Source organism: Meles meles, chromosome 8 (assembly GCF_922984935.1).
Source record: "Meles meles chromosome 8, mMelMel3.1 paternal haplotype, whole genome shotgun sequence".
Classification (NCBI taxonomy): domain Eukaryota; kingdom Metazoa; phylum Chordata; class Mammalia; order Carnivora; family Mustelidae; genus Meles; species Meles meles.
The window spans coordinates 29133302-29147775 of record NC_060073.1 but is presented as its reverse complement, the minus strand read 5'-3'; the positions used below and the strand labels follow the sequence as shown (position 1 = coordinate 29147775).

Genomic DNA, 14474 nt, shown 5'->3' with positions numbered 1-14474 from the left:
GAAGGAAAGACATCTTTGTGTTTCTCCCCGTGGTCCGGCACACACACATGCACACACACACACGAGCTTGCGGAAATGAGCCATCTCCTTCCTACAGGCTCCAGACTCTGATAGTTTCCTTTCCCCTCTAGTTCGTATTTGCAACTTGACTTTTGTCTAATAAGTCAACTTCTCGGCCCACGAAGTGGTATGACCTGCCCGCGGAGAAGCTGGGCTGACCAACCTTGAACTAGGCGGTGGAGTTAGCGAACACGTGAAACGTGACCGCCATGAAATGAGGTTGTGCCGTAAGGTTAAAATCCCCCGAGATGTGTTTAAATAACACCAAGATTTAAAGTAAAATACCTTCTCCGTGATTGTTCTCATGGATTACATCCCAGGGCAGTCATAGTTCGGATCCTTTAAAGTAAATAAATTCTCTCGTTTAAACGAATTTCACTTTTTTTCCTGGGGCTACAAGCAAAATTATTACCGACCGACGAGGCTCACATTCTATTTCCAGGGGACGGTATGGACCCAGCGCAGGGTCAGCAAACCCCTGCCTTGAGTCCACCCTACCCTGCCATCTGTTTTTGTTAATAAACTCTTGTAGGAATACGTCCTCACACCCTCATTTACCTATTGTTGAACAGTTGCAACAGAGTCTTTGCAGCCTGCAAAGCCTAAAATATTTGTCTCTGGGCCTTTGCAGGAGAAGTTTGCTGACCGCTAAGAGAGCACGGGGCGGTTATCATCGACTGGTCTTTGTACCAGGCCATGTGTGTACATTAACAAGGCCCTGACTTGGTGCTCACGGCCATTCTGCCAGAGGACTCTTCCTCTTTTTTTTTTTTTTTTTTAAGGTTTTATTCATTTGACAGACAGAGAGATCACAAGTAGGCAGAGAGGCAGACAGGGAGAGAGAGAGAGAGGAGGAAGCAGGCTCCCTGCCGAGCAGAGAGCCCGATGCGGGGCTCGATCCCAGGACCCTGAGATCATGACCTGAGCCAAAGGCAGAGGCTTACCCCTGCCAGAGGACTCTTCTTACCGTATTTTACAAATAAGGCTCTGAGGGCTTCAGTAACTGGCCCAAGGTCACCCAGCTGGGCAACAAGAAACAGCTGGGATTTGCACCTGTACCCCTCTGACAAAAAGCCTGTTATCATTTCTACCTTCTGCGCATGTCCCCTACCCCAAACCACCCCTTCCAAGCTAGACACAGTGCTAGATTGTACCTCTGTTGCTGGCAGAACCGGTTGGCCCGTGTGACTGCCAGCCAGTCCAGAAAGAGACGGGATGGTGGGGTGGGGAGGTAGGAGGAAACCTCCCTCAGGGAATTTTTTTTTTTCCCAGCCCTCAGGGGATTTGAAGGTTGTAAGTCTCTTCTTGTTTTAGGAAATGCACCTGCCTTCTACCCCTCATGCAAACAAAGACTCTTCAGATGCTGCTGGAGTGACCAAACCATAATCATTTCAAGCCTCTCTTCACTTGGGTTCGAAACTTTCATTTCAGAGGCCCTGTTTTTCATCTTTCGATCATAATGCCTTAGGACTCTAAACCTCAGGTTTGATGGTCCCAGATATGTAAACAAAGTCACTCTGGAAAAAAATAAATAAATACGTGTGGGAAAGACTGAAAAAGTTTCCTGGGGCTGTTGTTAAGTGACAAAGCAAATAAGAGAATAGTTTGCAGAGTGACGCCTCATGTTGGTAAATAAATAAAAATCATTTATAACTGCACTGTTTTGTGCACACGTGTGTGTGTCTGTGTGTGTCTGTGTGTATGTTGAAGACTGTTCTCAAGGGGTGTATGGAATTCTTTTTGGCTGATACATACTTATAAATCTTTGTTTCAAGGAAAACATATTTCCTGAAAAATTTTTTAAGTTCCCTGGCTTAAAGAAACCACGCACATTTTCTAGGTGTTTCGTGTGTTTTCTTAGGACCCTGGGGATTTCCACCTAGGAAGGTCCAGAGAATGTGAAATCATGCAAGCGCAAAGGAAACCTGAGATCTTTCAAGGCTCAGTCGGGAAACCCAAGGACGGCCTCCCTCTAGTCCTGGAGGAAAAGTGGGGCTGCAGCGCCCCCCTGCGTCCTGGGTGGTGGAAGTCACCAGCTGTAGGCAGAGGAAGCCTGCCTCTGCTGCTGCTCAGGGTCATCCCACACCAACTACTAGAAATTTCCAGGACCAGAGTATTTCCGCTTACTGAAGTCGTTGTTCTACTTGTACTTGCAACCCTGGCACATCAGAGAGTTTGAGCTTCCACGTGCCACCTTTTAGCTGCTCAGTAAAGACCCCCTGAGTCTTTTCCCAGTGGCCATGGGGGGGTGCTTGGAAAGCCATCTACAAAGGAAGCCCCAAGTCCTTTACAGGGTCTATCCAGACTTGGCATCCTCGGGATCTCTTTTTCTGCAAGGTTTGGCAGCAGCGGGGTATACATGTGTACTTGGGGTGTGTGGGCATGCCTAGCATTGACACATTTTGCAGGGTTTTTCTATCTCGAGGCTCAGTTTGAGGTATCCCAAATAAATAAAAGCACAACTGTGCTTGAGTGATAATACGTCTTTAAAAAGCAACCTTTTTTTCACAGGGCACCTGGGTGGCTCAGTGGGTTAAAGCCTCTGCCTTCGGCTCAGGTCATGATCCCAGAGTCCTGGGATCGAGTCCTGCATCCCACTCTCTGCTCAGCAGGGAGCCTGCTTTCTCCTCTCTCTCTGCCTGCCTCTCTGCCTACTTGTGATCTCTGTCTGTCAAATAAATAAATAAAATCTTAAAAAAAAAAAGCAACCTTTTTCTGAGCACCTACTTGTTCCAGCACCGATCTTATGACACATGACCTTAATGACAGCCCTGCAGGTAGATGCTATTCATCTCTACTTTCTAGTAGGGACAGATCCTGAGGCTCTGAGGCTAAGTCACTCATGCAGGAAGTAGCTGGTCCTAGATTCAACCGTCCTTGGCTCCTTCTTGGCACCAGGTGCCTTGTACTTCTTTTAGGGCAAGAAGAAAGCAGGGAGCAGAAGACTGAGGCGCATTATCTCTGGGGCACCAGGCTCCCAGGCTCCACGTGGCTGCCAGATGGTGGCTGTATCTGACCGACTCACAGAAGGCCACCCTTTCACACTTAGTGGAGGATCAGGAGCGTCTGTTAAATCAGTGAATGGCACCACATTTTACTTGGACTTGAGCTAGGGGTCGGTGTGCTATTCCAAGAGAGCCCTGATTTCTAAAGCTGCTTTGGTGGAAGACAGAGGCAAGTCCAGCCCCTGATCTTACTGCCACAGGGGTCCTTTCTCTGGTCCTGCAAAGCCAGCTGGCTGCAGGTGACCCACAGCCTGCACAGTCCACCCTTCCCTTCTTTCTGCTCCTTACTGTCTGGGACAGAGACGGCACAAATAATCTCCAAACTGATACTCATTGCTAAGCTTTTAACCAAATCGGGATTTGGTAACCAAAAAGAAGCATTCAGATAAAATGGAAAGGATATTTTACAAATTTGAAAAAAAAAAAAAAGTCACCGGCCACTTTTCCTCTGACTTTTGAACATTCCCTTTAGTAATCTACGAACCCTCCCAAACCAAAAATATGAAAATCATTATAAATATGAATAAAATATGCATCTTAAAATGGCATGTGGATATTTAAAAGACATTGTGAAGACTTGTTATTTAAAACATTCTGGTTTGGGGGCATCGGGGGGGCTCAGTTGGTTAAGCCTCTGCCCTTGGCTTAGGTCAGGATCTCAGGGTTCTGGGCATTGGGCTTCCTGCTCAGCCGGGACTGTGCTTCTCCCTCTCCCCCTGCTCCTGCCACTGCCTGTGTTCTCTCTGTCTCTCTCAGATGAACAAATAAAACCTTTCAAAAATAAAGTAAGATAAAATAAAATAAAATGTTCTCAGCTCAAAAGTTAGGAGAGAACAGAGACTCTGTTTCATTACTATGTGTTTCTACACATTTCCTCTTGCTCCCCACTACCTCCACCCCAGCCCGGCTTTATCCTCCTGAGAACATCTGGAAGGAGGCCCATGACCCTTGAGAATCTCCTGTAACCATGACCCAGGGCTCTCCAGCCCACCCCATGGAGCCCTCCCTTTCTCCCTCCCTCCCTCCCTCAGCCGTTTGCAAGCTCACCCCCTTCCAATCACTAGCTCCTGCCCCAGCCCCTGAATAAATCTCAAGCAAACCCCAGGGGTCTTATTTGGAGAGGTAAACGCCTCTGTCCTAGATAAGGCTCATCCTTATCTAGGAACGATCCTTCTAGCCACCACCCAGCTACACAGTGGTGGACCCCCATCACAATACTGCAATGAAGGCCTGAGGTGCACACTCGTCCCCTGACCGGGCCCTCGGCCAGGTGTGGGGCATCAGAGACACGTGAGCCGCCGGGTCGGACACTGCTGAGCACTGCCTCACTCCGGCCCCCCACGACGCGCATACCCCTGGATGCTGGACGTGCCGATCCGCGAGCCTGAGCCCACTTGGGCAAAAGGCTATACATGACAGTGTGAATAGCTAATTCAACTCTGCTGATTAAAAATAAAAATTCCTGAACTTCAGTCAAAGGAGCATGAACTTTTTTTTTTTTTTAACCTGTAGAAAATGACTGGGCGACTCAGCCGAAAAAGCCAGAACAAGCAAGGTGGGCTGACCCCCTCCCTCTTCCTGGAGAGTTCATGTCACTGTCACACCTGGACTCCTCTTCCTCTGCTTGAAGGCCTCCGTCCCACCAGCCAAGAACAGGACAGAATTCCAGGAAAACCCAGGCCTGGGGATTCTGATCTAGTTCATGGAAGCGACCAGGCCCAATCGGCCCCTGGTGCGGTCAGGCACGGTGCGGAGTCCCAGCTCAACTGCACCGCCACGCCACTGGGCGTGACCGGGAGGGTGGGGAGAAGGTGATGCACAGCGGAGCTAAATGTCTCCGTGCCCCATGGAGGACAGAGCTGCAGAGTATGTTGCATCTTGAGCAGAACATCTCTTCCCAGTCGGTACGGTGCACTGCTCACGGGGACCTGCCATCCTCAGGAGCCCACGGGCCTCGGGTGGTGAACACAGGCTGTGGTTAATAGGGACCGAAAGGACCCCAGGGATCCTGGAGACTCAGGAGGAGGCTCCCCCAAGGGCCAGAGAGAATGCCTCCCCTGCTGATGGCTGTGCCCTCCACGGTGATTCATGGTGACTTCAGGAACATTCCACCGTGAACAATCATGAGCTGTCCTGAGCAGGGAGGGCAGATGAGGTCCCAGGACAACACCCAGCACACTGTGCAGGAGGGGTCTTGCCCAGAGGGAGACCGGCGGAGGAGCTCTTCCTCTAAGTTTAGACCTCAAGCTGGCACCGGGCGTGAGCTCATCTCTTAGGAGACCTCCTGTCAAATGTTTTGGATTCTTTTTCTCTTAAGCACTGAGAATAGTGATTTTTATGTTTATCTTTTTTTAAATCATCATTGCTTCTCACTGTTCACGAATCTTTGATAAAGTCTGTCCATTCACAACCCCCACATATGTGAGAGGCTCTGGGGCATTAAGGGCAGAGAAACTAAAGGAAATTTGGCTTTCCCCCACCTCACCCCTCCAGCAAGACTACAGAGGGAGCAGCACGGTGTTGAGGGACAACCGTCCCAGGCGTCCCAGACCAGCCAGACTCTGGGGACCTGAGGTCCAAGGTGCAGGGAAGAACACAGGTAAAGTGGGCAACGTGCCTTCTAAAGCTCACATCGTGGGCAGGGAGAAAAAATGAGATAGAATAAATAGATTTCTGGTCCAGAAGTCGGTGGAAGAGCGAGGGCTAAAACCCAGGTCTCCTTAACCTACTTTGACTGTGGGGCTCAGCCTAATGAGGGGGCTGGGCCAAATGTTCTGGGACATTCTGAGTCCACGGTAACAGCAAGTAGAAACACTTTATTATCCTTAACACGCCATTGAAGCCCATTGGGCATTCATTTCCAGTACAATTTCACCTGCACTGACCACTCTTACTTTTGAAAGGGATGGAACAAAAATACAGTCTGCATTTGGCCAAGGAAACAGAGCCCAGACTTGAAGGGCAACCCATGGTGAGCAGTCCAGAGGAGACTAAGCCTACAACAATCACACATAGCATGAAGTGAAGCCTGATCAAAGAGATACCTGGGGTCTGTGGTTTGTCAGGTAATAAATAGGAATGCCACCGCCCGACTCTAAGAGGTGATGTGAGTTATCTCATCTTCAGAGAGATAAAAAATTTTTTTAAAGGCATAGCCTCCTACTTAGCTCCATGGAGCTGTGAAACCCACCAGAACAGAGTATGTTGCATTTTAGAGAGAGCCCATTCAGAGCCTCTCCGACAGGAAGGAAGGACGCCACATCAGCCCAGCAGAGCCCGCCGGTGCCTGGGTCACTACCCAATTCGAGGAGAGACTTTGTGAGCATTTATTTGCAGCCGGCAAATTACTCCCCAAATAAAAAGTGTTCAGCCACAGTCTGTGTCTCCCAGGCCGAAAGAGCAACCCCATTACGCTGACACCTTAGCATGTCTTTATCGCTCCCCCTCTCTTCTTCCCCTACTCCCTGAATTGCCCTCTTTCCCATCAGCCGAAAGGAAGTCAAGAGTTGGCCTTTAACAGACATTTAGCCCACTACGGGTGTCTCCCAAGATGGGAAACCAAAGCGAACACTTTTCATTACTCGGACCCAGCACCTTGAGCTTGACCTTCCCAGATAATGAAGCCAAATCAGAAGATTCTCCCTGCCTGATTGTTAGGTAGGTGTCATCTGCATAAAACTGAGGTGTAAAATCCAGAGGACCGCAACCAGAGGTGGGGAGGGGGCTGGGGTAAGGGGCAGAGCTGGATCTTGAGACAGGAAGGTTAAGGACGTGTGAGGCAACATGGCAATGTCCACACTGGAGAGGATGCCTTTCTCCAGCTGTACGTGGCTTGTCAGACCAGAAGAAGTATTCAGCTCCTTCCAGGGGAAGCGAAAGGACAGGGCACAAAGGAACAAGCCCACGCCAGTAAGAAGAGCCCCCCGCCTTGTTACTTACAGAAAGCACTTGTTAGAGAAAAGTTAACCGCTTAAAAACGCAGTATGAACTCCACACAGTTACCAGAAAAGGAAATCATAAGAATGTTCTACACTGTGTGTAAAAGCCCTTAAAACAAAAAGAACAGGATCATTTCCATCTAGACTGACGTGGCATGTGAAAGAGGATGACCCCCCCCCAAGACAGTTAAAATTTTTTTAACCAAGTGCCAAGAAAAGACATTTCTTCATCTACACCAGGCTCAGCTGTTTTGCCGGGAATTAAAGCGAACCCCAGAGCCATTCTGTATTACAACTACAATTAATAGACACTGCGGTGAAATAGACTCAAAAAAGACAAGTGCGTTCGGTCATTTGAACCTCCCATCCCTGCTCAGACGCTGCAGCTGGGAGCTATGTGGGGAGAGGACGTGTGTACCATCTGACCCGGCGATGCCACCGCCGGCTATCTACCCCGAGGAAATCAGGAGACAGACAGGTTTGCATAGGGTATACACAGGGACGTTTGTAACAGTGTAACTTCTGAAGCACACATTAATGGCAGACTACGCAGGCTTGGCTTCCCAAGTGATGATACATCCACTAAACAGAAACTATAGCAGTTAATTAAGTGTATATCGATTTACTTATGAACGGATGTTCGTAACACACTGTCAGGTCAAAAATTATTTTATAGGGCAATCTGTACACCGCATTTCCATGCTTATTACAAATGTATTCATGTGCAAATACACATTTAGTCTGAAAGGAAATATACCAACGAGAAAGATACTTATCGCTGGTTAGTGACAGAATAGGTGTTTTTTTTTTTTTAATCTTGTTTGTGTCTAACCAGTATGGATTTCCTGCATAATGAATACATTTGTTATGGATAAACACTCCACCGTTACGGAATGGTGCCTTCATATGGCTTACTCCCATCACAAATCATATAGGGTCATCCCTGAAAAATCAGAGTCCCATGAAAATTTAACAGAGATAACATTTTTTTTAAAAGATTTTACTTATTTATTTATTTGACAGAGAGAGATCGTAAGTAGGCAGAGAGGCAGACAGAGAGAGTGAGAGGGAAGCAGGCTCCCTGCTGAGCAGAGAGCCCGATGTGGGACTCGATCCCAGGACCCTGAGATCATGACCTGAGCCGAAGGCAGCAGCTTAAACCACTGAGCCACCCAGGTGCCCCCGAGATAACATTTTTTAAAAAAGAAAAACACAAAAGCCTTCCTAACTACTTGATTTCCCTTTAAAACCATATAGAAATCTTTTAGGGCTGAGCTGCTGCGTACGATTTTTTATGTTTTATATATTTATGTTTCAGCCCCAACCCCCCGACCTCTGGGGAGAGAGAAGAGCTGGACACAGAGTTAACCACCAACGGGTGGTGATTCAATCAGCCTATGTAGCAAAACCTCTACCGAAAACCCTCAAGGACGCTTTAAGAGCTTCTGGGTTGCTAAATGCATCAAGGTGCCGGGATGGTGGTGAGCCAAGAGAGGGCACCACGTCCCGTCCCCAATTCCTTGTCCCATGCCTCTCTTCCATTTGGCTGCTTCTAAGTGGCGTCCTTTGTAATAAACAGGGAGACATAAGCAAAGCGTTTCCCTGAGTTGTGTACGAGTCATCCTAGCGCATTATCAGACCTGCGAAGGGGGCCGTGGGAAGCCCCTGGATGTTCATCCAGTCGATGAGAAGCACAATGTGGGTTTCCCACTGGCAACCAAGTGGGGGCCGTCCAATGGGACTGAGCCCTTTGCTTATGGGATGTGAGGCTAATTCCAGGGAGGTAGCGTCAGAACTAAGTTGAACTGTGGGGCACCTGCTGGTGTCAGACAGAGGCACACTGGAAAAGCCACCCTGCATTTTGGAGTCGGAGGTGTTTCGAGTTCAAGGGTTAAAAGCATGTAGGAGAAAAGCCTTCAAACAAACCTACACTAATACAAACACACCACTGGTGAGATCAAAGAAGTCCAGGACCTACTTTCTCAGCTTATCACCTGTAGCTCCAGGAGAAAGAATTAGCAAACATACCTATGGGTATGAACTGAGTGTTCACAATCTAATTCGGAAAGTCAGAAGACTGATCTAGCCTCCGCTGACTTGAGTGGGGTTCAAGGAGGACAGCCTGCACTACGGAGTGTCCTCCATGTCCTGGATACCATCCCAAGTGCCGCATACACATGACTTACTCCTTCCCGAGCCCTATCAACTGACTGATACTGTCTCTATGTAATAGACAAATACTCGGGGTCTCAGAGAGGTTAATTAACTTTCCTGCAGTTATACTGCACGTAAGGGCGCAACAGCAAATTTCGCCGGGCTCTTTCCGAGGATAAAACACACCCTTGCAAGCGCTGTGCAACGCTGGTTATAAGGTTTTCTATAAGCTGTTTTATGCAAAGGATGTCATTATTGGAATGTCTTAGTGCACAGCAAGAGATGAGATGTCCTCGGGGTCATCCTCTCCATCACGTTCACTGCCACCACATGTAGTATTTCATTTGGCCCGCGCATCGGTGCCTTCCCTGCGGGACTGGCCCCATCATTCGCAAGGCCCAGTGCCAACTGAAAACACTAGGCCCCTTGTTAAGAATTTCAAGATGGTGAGACGCCTGGGTGGCTCAGTTGGTTAAGCAGCTGCTTTCAGCTCAGGTCATGATCCTAGCATCCTGGGATCAAGTCCCATATCGGGCTCCTTGCTCGGCAGGGAGCCTGCTTCTCCCTCTGCCTCGGCCTGCCTCTCTGCCTACTTGTGATCTTTCTCTCTGTCTCTCTCTCTCTGACAAATAAATAAATAAATAATCTTTAAAAAAAAAAAATTTCAAGATGGTGACGGTGGAGGGTTAAACCAAATCTCCGTCCCTTGTGAGCTCAGGCCCTGTGCTACTGCCCATCGCAGGCCCCTAACGCTGGCCCCGCGTCCCTGAACTTCTTGGTTTGTACTCAATCCCAGATTCTCTGGAAGGAGGAACAAGAAATTATTATCGTAAAGAACTCATCCGGGGAGTTTTTTGACCGCTTTCGTTTGTTTATTCAACAAACACCCTGTGGTTCCATGAGAGGAGAACTCAAAAGGTTAATTTAAAACGCCCTCTGATTCATCACTGCAGTCACAGCTGGACGGAACGGTGATTTGCCTGCTGCTGAAAACACGCGACCGGCTTCATCTCACTGGCCGGCCTCAGCGGCTTAGCTCCAAAGTGGAGAGGGAAGACCTCTTCCGACAGGCATATGGACCCAAGTCCCTGACCCTTCTCCGGCCTCCTCCCAAGGGAGTGCTCCCTGTAACAAACACGCCGCGTTTTCACGCCTGTCTTAACTTTGTTGCCTGCTTCCAATGGGGTTTGGAATACAAGCTGGCCTCCTGGGGCGGTCGGTTAGACCTTCTGAAAAGAGGGGTTACTGTTGCCATACTCCCATTCTTGTGTTGCTTATTATGTCCTTTTCAGCCCTTTCAAAATGTACTTTTCAATCCTTCAAGTGTCTTTTTCTCCCTGGTTAAAGGCCTCTCCTTTTCCCCATGGTTGCCCCTTCACCTTAAAAGTCTGACAACAACCCAGACAAAACCAGTTTGGACATACCGGAACTCTGGTACCAGTGAGTCTTTCTCCATCGGCACCGATGACTCTCAGGGAGAAGGCAGGTGGCTGATGACAGGGAGGAGGACCCCGGACCAGGATGGTAAATGAGACGCCGTCAACTCTCTCTCAACCTCTCCTCCCAGGGGTAACCCCAGGGGCTGGGGAGTTCTGGTCCCCCCCGGTGACTTAGCAACTCCAGGTCACTTGAAATGTAATAATCCAAGCAGTAGGGTTTCCTTTCTTTAAAAAAACCAAGACAACAGCTGGTGTTGGCCTGGGAAAGAGACAGTTTGCCCTCTGGCTCTGGCTTCAGCACTGCAGGAAAATTACCACTCTCGGGCTGGCGAGCCGACGTGGGCTCCACAGTGCCCCCTTCCGGACAAACTGGTTTGGTCCTTCTGATCGCCGAAGAACAATTATGGGCAGATTGCGTGGGATCTGGGGTTTACTTTTCCTGGAAACCCACTGAGCGTCTTCACAGGGAAAAAGAAAGCAAATAAAGTAAAAACATGATCCGTGTCTGCTCGTTTCTCTCCATTAATAATGACTTCCATGCCTGAGGAAACTGGAAAACACAATGTCCTGTTTTGATTCTACTTTTACCTCCAACACCGGGGTGTGAGCGCCCTGGCCAGAATCCAGGAGGAATCCAGCATTTGCCATTAGGATGATGGGGTGGTTTCAGCTGAAGACTTTCCCATAAGGCTCGGAAAGAGGGTTTCACTAACTGGCCCTTCCCCCAATCTCAGAATTCTCACTGAGAGTCAAGAAAGACGACGCCAGAGTTTTCATTCTCTCATCCCACCAAGGACACAAAAAATACCCCTCAACGTGTCCCGCCACCAGAAAACTTCAGAGGAGAACTTCACTCCAGGAAATAGAGAAACACCAAATGCTTTTGTTTAGGCTCCCAGAAAATGCATACATCAACTACAAAATGTATTATTTCTGGACTCCTTGCTCTTGTTTCCAACCCCAATAGGAAACCAGAGAGAACTCTGTTGGGATGATTAAATACATACCGAATCTCTTTAAAAGTGAAAAAGCATCAATTTAACAGTAACTTTGTCAGCTTTCAGGAAATTTTTTTTTTTTTCTGAATCAGTTCTATAAGCAGTTGAACTAATGAACCTTGGATTTTATTCACTGATGTAATTTAAACATCACCTATGACTTAAGAAATCTTTTTTTGTGTGTGAATATCATACCATGCTAGCTTCTCCTTGTTTTCCTCCACAAGGCATGAGGAAAAGGGGGGAGAAGACATCATTCTGAGAGGAGGCAGGTGGTCCTTGGGAAAGATGGGGAGCTAGGGGTCATAGGTCTCACCTGATTCAACTTTCCTGCATTTTTAAGACAGCAGCAGTGACAGGAGTGTGTAATCTTTCCCAGACAAGAGCACAGGAACATGACCGGGTATAACAAATACATTTGAGGCTTCGCAAGATGAGCTGTTGCCCAACTAGTTATTCTTATAACCTACCTGAACCTTAGCAACACTTAGCAGTCAAAAGTCTGGTTACTGATTTCTGGGCAGAACCTTAAAAAGAGGACATGTCCCAAGAAGCAAAAGGACATCTCTCTACATTTTAAGGGGTCCCGGATGCCCTCTTAAAACCATCCCTTTCTGGGGGTGCATGGGTGACTCAGTGGGTTAAGTGTCTGCCTTCAGCTCAGGTCATGATCCCAGGGCCCTGGGATGGAGCCCGCATGAGGCTCCCAGCTCTGTGGGGAGCCTGCTTCTCCATCTCCCTCTGCGGTTCCCCCTTCTTGTGCTTAATCTCTCTGCCAAATAAATAAATAAAATCTTTTTTAAAAAAATTTTAAATAACCATCTCCTCTGGCCTTTGAATGCCCTAGCAGGTATCCTTCCCAAGCTAGACAACTCAATTACACCCACACGCATTGTGATAATGGTAATAAATCAAGCCACAAAGAAATGAACAGTCCTGATCTCAGACACCAGGATGGTGAGCAGATAGACAAGGCAACAGCACACCCTGTTAGCACGAAGAGCTGTTAAGAGAGGGCTGAACAAAGCGTAATGGGAACACACTCCCCGGAAGAGACCCAGCCCAAATGTCACCTCTTCTGAGAAGCCCTCCCTGCCTCCCCTGGCTGGGTGAGGCTGATGCACATTCAATCAATAAATGTTTATTGAGTGCATGCTGTCAGGATCTAGGGGAGGCGATGATGGACCAGCCGCCAGTGTTTACATGCCAGGAGGGAGGTAGAGGCAAGCCAAAAGGTAAATAAATACAATATTTAAACACTATTCCTGAGGTCGTGAAGGAAGCAAATGAAGGGGATGACATGGAGCTAAGAAAGGGAGACCTGGGTTTTGGAGGGATGGGAGAAGACCTCTCTGGGAAATGGTGTTTGCACGGAGAACTGAGGGATGCTGTAGGATTAAAGGATGCCAGCCTGCTGAAGAACGGCGGTGGGTGGAGGGTAGGAAGGGGTCCAGACAAAGGTAATAAACCCTAAAGGGGTGGACAGGACTGGGGGGTAGTTGAGGCACTGAAAGGTTTCCAGTAGAGCCATGAGTGGACGTGAGGGTTGTGGCAAAGATCCATTTAGGAGATGGGACTGAGACAGCTTGTAGGTTGGGGCTGATGGAAGAGATAAAAGAAACAAGGGGAATACCTACACGCTCACTTTGAATGGCCAGATGGATGCTAATGCCCTTTGTTGAGAAGGGAGAAACTTGGGAAGGCACAGGGTTACATTCGCAGGAAAAAAAGTATCAAGAGTTCTGTTGTCCACGCAGTAATCTGGAGATGTCTATGCATCGCACAAAGGGAGATGTCAATTAGATGATCAGAGATATGAATCCAGAGTGTGGAGAAGAGGTCTGAGCTAGAAATAGACGTTTTAGAGTGTTCAATATGCATGTGGTGTGAAAAGGCCCAAGAAGTGATCCAAAGAGCATGCATAGTGGAGAAAATGGGGATCAAGAATGAGTCCAAAGATATTTCACTAGCTCCCCAAGAGTACAAATGAACCCTTGTGGCGGAAGAGAAGAATCCCAGCTAGGAAGACTTAGAATGGCTTCCAGAAGTTAAATCTTAAAAAATAAAGACAATCATTACTAAAATCTATCCCACTCTAGCTGTCTACCCCATCTGTCACTCCATGGATCACCGGGATGGGAGGCCCAGATTGGACAGGCCAGGCAGGTGACATTTTCCTCGCCCTCTGTGCTAAGTTGTCCTACCCCACACCATGGGCTGTAGGATTGGCAAACGGGAAGTCTATAAGAACTATGGCCAAGTGTCACAGAGCCACCCTGCCCTCCCCTGCAGGAACCTCCAGGACAAGCAATGATTACACCCTAGTTGCAATACTTTCTTTCATCAGCTTCCACAAGGGGAACCCAAGAAGACACTGCCATCACCAATCAAACCTTTCCCTTAGCATAATCCGTCCTAAAACTGAAAAAAAAAAAAAAAAAGCTAAAATGTAATCTCTCCTGCATCCACTTTCCTATTCCCATCCTCTCCTTGATTGCCACTCCTGAAAAAACAAAAACCAACTACGTTCCTCTTTTCTCCATCCATTCTCAACCCACACCAACATGGTAACAGTAACCACCACTTTGCTGACTGTGCTCTGGCACAGGTCAGTGATTGCCTTGAAATTGATGGATCCAATGATACTTTTCAGTACTTCTATTACTTTACCTCTCTATAGCGTGTGGCCCTGTCTCCCATTCCAAGACACCTGCTCTCTTCTGATTCCCTGCTTATTTCTCAGTACCCTGCAACTCCTGAATCGCGCCCCCCCCGCCCCCGCCCATCTGTAGACACTAGAGCATCCCAGGATTCTTCTCCGAGCACTTCTAGCCTCAGGATCTCTCCGGGTGAGCTCACTTATGACTGTGATCATAAATA

General features: G+C 48.1%; 1 protein-coding gene across 2 annotated transcripts in view; it reads right to left on the bottom strand.

The window, feature by feature from the left end:
• Nucleotides 1–14474, bottom strand: part of SLC1A2 (solute carrier family 1 member 2) — a 144693-nt gene that overhangs the window by 120842 nt on the left and 9377 nt on the right. Inside the window, exon 1 of one of the 2 annotated variants that reach the window (XM_046014958.1) lies at nucleotides 10582–10771. The exons of the other annotated variant lie outside the window; for it this stretch is intronic. Coding sequence (XP_045870914.1) covers nucleotides 10582–10613 — 32 coding nt within the window. The 5' untranslated portion in view covers nucleotides 10614–10771. Of the gene's footprint in view, nucleotides 1–10581; nucleotides 10772–14474 lie in introns of those variants that run through there. 2 annotated transcript variants of the gene reach the window in all.